The sequence below is a fragment of the Triticum dicoccoides genome, chromosome 5B (genome assembly GCF_002162155.2).
Source record: "Triticum dicoccoides isolate Atlit2015 ecotype Zavitan chromosome 5B, WEW_v2.0, whole genome shotgun sequence".
NCBI classification, from domain to species: domain Eukaryota; kingdom Viridiplantae; phylum Streptophyta; class Magnoliopsida; order Poales; family Poaceae; genus Triticum; species Triticum dicoccoides.
In genome coordinates, this window is record NC_041389.1 from 578,731,190 (window position 1) to 578,739,087 (window position 7,898).

Here is a 7,898-nt window from a genome sequence, read left to right on the forward strand (position 1 = left end):
TTCGCTCGGCCGCCGCGGCGCGAGCGAAAGAAGTCTCTGGACCTACGGCCCCTCCGATGGAATTAAACTAAATGATCTAGCTCAAATATATTGCTCGCCCGGCCTGTTTCGTTCGAAACATCCGATCCGACAAAAACCGATATCTTTAGGCGTTATTTTCTTTGCAGTGCTGCAGCTCCAACTTTGGAACATTTGTCGGTTTTATAGTTGCAGCCTTGGAAAAGTAAATACCAGTGCTACATACTGTACATCTCCCACACATTCCTGTTCTGTACATTCTGAATCTACCTTCAGGCTCTTGTGCTGTACTGTACATATACATATACATACATACACATACAGTTGTCTGCTACATCTAACAACAATGGAGGCCAGTCTATAACAAACCAGAGAGGCCGAGTCTATGCTCGTCGACATGATCCATGGATGGAGGATTCAATGGCTACCGCAGCCGGAGATGCTCCTCTGTCCTGCACACACATGTAAGAAGACTCAGAGACGGATCATTCGACGGCGACCAAGAGCATGAATTAATGGCATGGCAGCGAGCGATATGATGATGCGGCGGAACGGACGGCTCACGCACATGGGGAAGAAGAGGCAGACGAGCGTGAGCAGCAGCGCGAGGACGAGGCAGGCCATGCCGGTGACGAGGTAGGCGCGGCCGAGGAACGCGTTGCGCCCGCCTAGCGGCCCGGCGGTGGACAGCACCACCGCCTTGCCCCCGTCGAAGCTGTACGTGTTGTAGCTGTTCCGCACCTCCACCGCCACCGTCTCGCCGGCGTCCAGGTCCGCCTCCACCCTCCCGTACAGCTTCCTGAACCGCGGCATCGCCGCCGTCCGCATCCACACCATCAGCTCCTCCTGCTCGCTCAGCTGCACGCCCCACGACCCTCCCGATCATCAGCATCATCGATCGATCGTCGTCGACATGAAAACAAAAGCTCGGTCGAGCTGGGCCTTACGGGCTTTCTCGGGTCGAGCCGCCCGCCGCCGACGAGGCTGCCGTTCTGGAAGTTCTTGGGGTACACGTGCTTGCCGAACAGCCGCTCCCGCTCGCTCCGCCACGAGATCCCGCTCTTGATCACCCTCAGCGCCTCGACGCCGCCGATGCCGCCAGCGCGACGGGGACGGCGGGCCAAGCTGTAGGTGTCGTTGAACAGGCTCCAGGCCACGAGGCCGCATGGCACCACGGGGATGCCTTTGCCGGCGTAGGCTTCAGGCTTGCAGTCCTTTATGTCGGCGTTCGCCTCCTCCTTGGGGTCGCTCAGCTGCGCGATGTTGAAGCTCGTCGCGTACCTGAATTCACCTCGAATTTGAATTCTGACACTTATATCTGGATTCTTACAAATTTTGAATTTGCATGAATTTTGTACCTTCTGTGGTTCTGGTAGAACCGGTCGAGCTGGTAGTATACGAAGATTGGCCTCTTCATAGCATTGGGGATCTACATGCAGTTGAAGGACACTCATTTCACCAAAGCCGTCTTCGTCGATTGAAGGCGTAAAATGGTTCACTTTTCTTTTCTCGGCAACGCTAATTAACGGGAATTGTTCTTTGTTTTCTTAATTACCTTGAGATTTATTGTGCATGTCTTGTTTATCGACGCGTTCTGGATGTAGCCCACTTTGTTGTGAAGCATGTTCTTCGGAACGCATTTCGTGTCGTATCGGTAAACCACTTCGAAGACCTGCCAGAAAGCAAATGTTGTTTCAAACTTGAATTCTATCGAAGGGAAAAGTTTCAAGTACATGTTTGTATAAATAACAACAGAAATTAAGCACAACTACAAGGATATACTCCCTCCGTTCCTAAATATTTGTCTTTTTAGAAATTTCAAATGGACCAGTACATACGGATGTATATAGACATATTTGAGTGTAGATTCACTCATTTTACTCCGTATGTAGTCACTTGTTTTAAATCTTTAGAAAGACAAATATTTAGAAACGGAGGGAATATATACCTTGTTTGAAGCCGCGTAGCAAGCAAGGCCAATCGGAATGAAAAGCAAGCCCACGAATACAAGAATGGGAATGACCTGCTTGTCCAAAGTTTGAATTTGTGAAACACGAGACATTTGAAAAAAAAAGAGTGTGAAATGATGAGGCTTGGGCTAACAATTGGGGTCTCACCATATTGGGTGACAGTATAGGCTTGCACGCTGGGAGTTGTTGCTGAGTAAATGCATGATCTTCAGAATCAACAGAATGGTTGGAGATTAGTATGTACAGTACTTCTCATGAATCTTAACCACGAAAATGATCGCCCATCGAGTAAATTACTCATTTTAATGAGGTAAATTGTTGATTTTATATTTTATATGAATAAATTACTTCAGGTTTCTTGTAGCTTTAGTAGTTAAGATTCACCTGATTCTGAGGAAAAGGAAGGTTCTTTTCAGTTTGCAGAGTATCAAATTACCAAAAAATGAATTACGTACAGATCATCTAACAGAACAGTTTAAGATTCAAAGCAGGCTAAAAGAAAAGAACAACTCAGGGATATACTAGTAGAATCAAGCAGCTACGGCTAACAAGAACAATCAAACCTTCTCCCAAAAGAAAACAACAAACCAAGCGTGAGAAAAACAAGAAAGAATCTGCCTCTGTGGGGAGAGAGAAATTACACCGAGGCCTGTTGCGTTTCACCGCTGCGGTGGCCGCCGGCGGGCCGTCCCTGCCGCTGCCGGAGCTCGGTCCGGCGGCGGCGCCACCGTTCGCCGGCGGCATCACAGTACCCTCCCTGAGAAAGAGCACTCCTCCTCCGATGACGACGAACTCCTGGCCTACAGCTGCTTCAAGAAGTGTGCAATGGAGAAGAGACAGGCGAGGGGTTTGGTGCCCCGAACGTCAGAAGGAATTAAACAAGAAATGATGGCGATGTGGGAAAGGATCGGCGAGGTTTAGGAGTAGAGGGGAAGCAAGCAAGGAGGCTAGAGAGGGAGAGACAAGCTGTCCCTGTAAACCACCGGAAAGGCAAGCATCACCTACCTGAACCTACCCGGAGGTCTGCGTCAACCAACTCTCCCTCGGAGAAGAAGTCTCGGGTCACCTGCTCCGGATGGATGGCTTTGGAGTTTGGATCAATATATTCTGTCTTTATCCACTAATATTATCTGTCTGCATTCACTAATACGCCGGCCTGTTGGGTGTTCTTGGCTGCAATTGGCATCGCTAAACAATCGGTCGATAATAATAATAATAATAATAATACGGCCGGAGTGTGCGTCAACGATGATGGATGCAGAGGCCGGGGCGGGGCTGGTTGATCGTCCTTTTTTTAGCTAGGCGCTTTGCTTCTCTGACTTGGGTTCGTTTTTTGGCGATGTGTTTCGGCAGCAATGCCTGTGGAGCCTGTGGAAGAAGGAACTGGGAAGGGAGGGGAAGCATTGGATAATCCGGAGTCGAGAACCAGGTGTCCAACAACACCTAATTAATCAGTCGGATACAGCCAGCAATATCTGTACAAGGGCTACACGCACAGCTGCATTTTGTTCTTGTTCCATGTGTGTTTTGTCTGTTGGTCTCTATGGGCTGAGTAAGCCAGGAAGCGCTAGGCTGCTGCTCGCCACAATGCGTGAGCGGCATTTTTTATTCCTGGCTTTTGACTTTTGTGATGATGATCGTCATCAATTATGCGGACAGTTGGCGTGCTTATGTCGTGATTGTTACTCAATGCTTATGTGTTGTGCATATAATAGATGGAGAAGGTCAAGTCCAGCAAAGCAATCTGGGATACTACGGCTCATTCCATTTATCTACAGCAGGTGCGTGCATAGAAGTAGGGGCAACTAATCATCTCGGCGCGACCCCACTTGGATATGCCAAAAAAAATTAACTATAAAGTTGAATCAACACATAAAATGAAATGTCGACGTTTGAAATTGAAAAAAAAAACAGGTTTGATGCATGTACAAAGGAATACTCGTCAGCCGCAATTGTATCGAAATATATCTTTCAAAAAACAATGGCATGGCCGCATGGTAGAACCACACAAGAGGTCTTGCGCTGTACAAGGGCCCATGTGAGATGGTAACCCCAAGTTTCTATGCATGAAGAAACACTTCTCCTTTCCAACACCGAACAAATACACAAACTGCACAACCAAAACCACCCCCAAAAAAATCTAGAATCCATAGCATCATATAGACATGGTCATCGGGAGAATCTTCTGAGACGCCGGCTGCGGCTTGATCTCCCATGAAGCCTTCTCGACCGACTCTTGAGGGAGAATGAAAGGCAGCGAGATCTCCTTGATCATCAGATCGCCGCAGAAGGGGCACTCACTCGCCACGGCGTCGTCCAGCTGTGACCTCAGCTGTTAAAAATAATCAATCACAAATGCCATCAGCATGAGAACTGCACGCTGCAGTATATAATCAGAGTGTGAGCATCACCCAACCTTGTCGACTGTTGGTGCGCTACTGACAGCAGATTCACCGTTCCCGGTCCCGCCGTTGTCTTTTGCTGCTTTCCTGTCCATCAAGCTCAGCTGCTTCTGAAGGTTCAGTATTCTCTCAGCCTACAAAAAGGATGAACGGACAGTTGAACATCTACTGCACAGACTTAAGCCTAGTCTACAACTTTCTGCAGAGACTTACTTGCACTTGGCTGGTGCAGCGAGTTACATGGGCAATCAAACAATTCGCGTGGAAGGCGTGTCCGCAGGGAAACACATAGAAGGGGGCCATGTGTCCAACAGACGTATAGCTTCTCCCTACCTGGTGCAATCCTCCCACGGTCAATATTTTGCGCCGGCATACCTGTTAGTTCAGGACAATGAATTAGCACCATCATGTACTGCGTCAGATATAACAATAAGTACATACAATTCATACGACGGTGAACCGTCTACCCTAAAACAGGAAAGAACGTGGATGCACTTGAGGGCACAAGCTGTACTAACAAGACAGATATAAAGCCTCTATTTCGGGTCATCTTTTTTCTGAAACTTTGAATTTTACATGCTGCAGAGGGATGGAAACTAATGACTTATTATCACATAAAAACTGCAACAGACACACAAGTCAGTAAATCTAATATACCACAGAGACCTCGCAGGGATCATTCTCTTACCCCACATTCCTCCTCGCGATCAATCACTGTGAATCTCTGAGCAAGGGCACCAATATCACTTCTGATGTTGTCTGCTCCACGCGTAGCATCATCCATCTCGGCCTTCAGTTGCTCAATCTGGCTGTTATAGTCCTTGAGAGATTTGCAGATTTCTTCCTGTTCAAAACATTCTTTCATTGTTATTGCCACACAAAAGGGCATGGAACAATTAAAACTGAAATGTGGAACAGTAATTGTAAACTACGACAACGTGAATTCATGAGCCTTTAAGACGAAATGGACATTAGAAGGTCATTTTATATGTGCAAAGTAGATCGGGCTGTATGAACTTTCATATTTCTTACTTTAAAGTCGTCAATCAATACAAAGTCTGGGAAAAATGGCAAGATATCCTCAATCTTCAGCAAGTTGTTAGTTTCTGATAGAAATTCTATAGCTTTCTTTATGTTCTCCCTCTTGACTCCTTTCTCTTGCTCGATGACATGCTTTGCAACCTTAAGCCACAGCTTCTTCCTAAGCTCTTCATCATCTTCAACTTTGTCTGCTTCTGCCTTTGCAAGCTCCAAGTCCACCTAATGAGGACCAATAAAGTACAGCAATTAGGGAACCTCAGGAAATGAGAGCACAAAAGTCATCAATATGTAAAAGCACAACAGATGCTTCTCAGACAAAACATAGTGAAATTTACCCTCAAAGCAAGTGCCACAGCTTCCTCATGCATGGACATCATGCTGTAAATACGAACACAAGCACGCATCCTCCTTGCTTGGAGACATAGACGCAGAGCATACTGGGGTTCGTAAAAGAACTCAGGTCCATTTGCTTGTCCACTACCAAACTTGGTGTCGAGAAATTGTAAAAGCTGGGACTCGTCCTCCTGCAGACGGGACAGAACAGAGTATAGAAAAACATATAACATCAGTTCGTATGTGCAGCAAATATTAACTTATGGCACTCACAAGTTACAACCTGGTAAACGAATGCAGGAAAGATGAATAATGACATGAGCACAATGCAACAGTAATTGGCATTGTTGTTATGCATGGGGATAAATTCAATGCTTTCAACAGAAATAAGACAAATATCGTTATAAAATTACTCATCATTTCCTTTCAGTTTGTAAGAACGGCAAGACAATGTACCTTCTTGGCATACAGCACACATAAGCAACAAATGTACGCACTAAAAATATACCTTCTTGGAATACAATGAGAGCAACAAATTGTGGACTCCAGGATCCTCATTGTTCAAATCTTTGACACAAAATTCCAAGTACTTGATGACCTCATGAGTTTCATTCCTGCAAGAATTGCCAACATGTTTACATTCATATATCATCAGAACAAATTAGCTGCTCATGATTGTAGGTTGCTCCAGATCTTTGAGAACAAAGGTACTAAAATACTTTTAATAGTTCGATTCAAAGTTTTTCCATCTAAGTTTTATTTCAAAAAAAAAGTTTTCCATCTGAGTAGGATTGAAGTCCAATATAGCTGCAGATTTGAAATTAACATTTCAATATAACAGGTCTATTTTTACTATAACAGAAGTATAAGCTACTCCTGTTAGATGATATATTGGACTTAAATAAATGTGTCTAGATACATCCGTATCTAGACAAATCTAAGACTAGCAGTATGGATCGGAGGGAGTAGTAAGGCTGTTCCTACATCAAGACCATAGTATTCTACTAGAAGAAAATAGTAGTAGATAATAAGCTATTTGCATATCATACTTGGCATGTGGTTCGCTCACATAACGCATCATTGCTGGTATAAGCTTCCCTGGATTCAACTTGTTTCTTGCCATCATCCATGATTCGACAGTCTCGTAAGCATCTAACATGATTAAATCTGGGGCAAATTTATACTGCAAGAACACAAAGTTGTAGGTGAAAATCTCACTTCACTTGACAAATTTAGCTGCTCAATAACCGATATAAGTAAAAGAAAAGGTTACTTGCATGCGGTAAACAAAACACCATTTTTTGAGTACTAGAAAAGTACCACAAGGTCTTCTGGAACGTTATGTCGTTGAAGCACTTCCAAGGCTTTCCTTGCTTCTCCTTGCTGAACCAGTAACCGGCAGGAAATTAGCACTGATGCCTCAGCAAAGGTCAATGGGTACGCAGAAGAATGATCCATATAAATAAAATTTGTGTATTATTATATGATTTTTTACAGAGAATACGGTGCATCAAAGTGAAGCAATGGGTTCAACAGAACATGTGGAACAAAGTCCAGTGCAGCGATACTTCATAAAGCACTTGTGTGAGACAAACGTAAAAGATTAAAGTCTGGAGACATTTATAGAACGATGTATCATGTGGAATAACTATTCCCTCTATTACTTTTACACATATACGAATTTATTCAAAAAATAAAGTTGTTCAAGAAAAATAGAGAGAAGGGAATTTAGTGGTAGACATTTATAGTAAGGACACAAGATTGACCTAGCATGTTATTATTAAGATGAAAGTCTGGAGACATTTATAGATCAATGTATCATGTCGAATGACTATTCCTCTATTATTTTACACATATAAGAATTTACTAACAAAATAAAGTTGTTCAAGAAAAAGAGAGGAGGGAATTTAGTGGCAGGCACTTATGAAGATATGCACTGGCCCAAGCCCATTCCAGTACATATGTTACAGGAAAATGCTTCTAAAAAAATAGGTAGAAAGGTTATGCGATTTGCCTGCTGCTTTCTGATCTTCGCTAAAGCATGGCATAAAAATATTATGATAAGACTAGGTAGCACTTGTGTTCGATATCATGTACGCTCAACAACAATAGTGTTAACACCTTCCTTAAGAGC

At 44.1% G+C, this 7,898-nt stretch overlaps 2 protein-coding genes across 3 annotated transcripts in view; both read right to left on the bottom strand.

Annotated features, from left to right (window-relative positions):
- Positions 1-182: 182 nt before the first annotated feature.
- LOC119311755 (ALA-interacting subunit 5-like) lies at positions 183-2,975 on the bottom strand. The gene is made up of 8 exons (XM_037587453.1): positions 2,630-2,975; positions 2,136-2,194; positions 1,967-2,041; positions 1,574-1,690; positions 1,377-1,447; positions 966-1,299; positions 587-876; positions 183-470 (listed from the first exon to the last, which is right to left on the bottom strand). The coding sequence occupies exons 1-8, from the start codon at positions 2,730-2,732 to the stop codon at positions 443-445; spliced, it is 1,077 nt and encodes a 358-aa protein (XP_037443350.1). The 5' UTR covers positions 2,733-2,975; the 3' UTR covers positions 183-442.
- An 891-nt stretch (positions 2,976-3,866) lies between these two features.
- LOC119311757 (vacuolar sorting protein 18-like) overlaps positions 3,867-7,898 on the bottom strand; it is an 11,353-nt gene continuing 7,321 nt past the window's right edge. For both annotated transcript variants that reach the window (XM_037587455.1, XM_037587454.1), the window contains exons 16-24: positions 7,085-7,147; positions 6,814-6,947; positions 6,273-6,378; positions 5,767-5,955; positions 5,423-5,650; positions 5,079-5,234; positions 4,604-4,765; positions 4,405-4,524; positions 3,867-4,320 (exon numbers count right to left, since the gene is read on the bottom strand). In XM_037587455.1, coding sequence (XP_037443352.1) covers positions 4,144-4,320; positions 4,405-4,524; positions 4,604-4,765; positions 5,079-5,234; positions 5,423-5,650; positions 5,767-5,955; positions 6,273-6,378; positions 6,814-6,947; positions 7,085-7,147 — 1,335 coding nt within the window. In that variant the 3' untranslated portion in view covers positions 3,867-4,143. The remainder of the gene's footprint in view (positions 4,321-4,404; positions 4,525-4,603; positions 4,766-5,078; positions 5,235-5,422; positions 5,651-5,766; positions 5,956-6,272; positions 6,379-6,813; positions 6,948-7,084; positions 7,148-7,898) is intronic.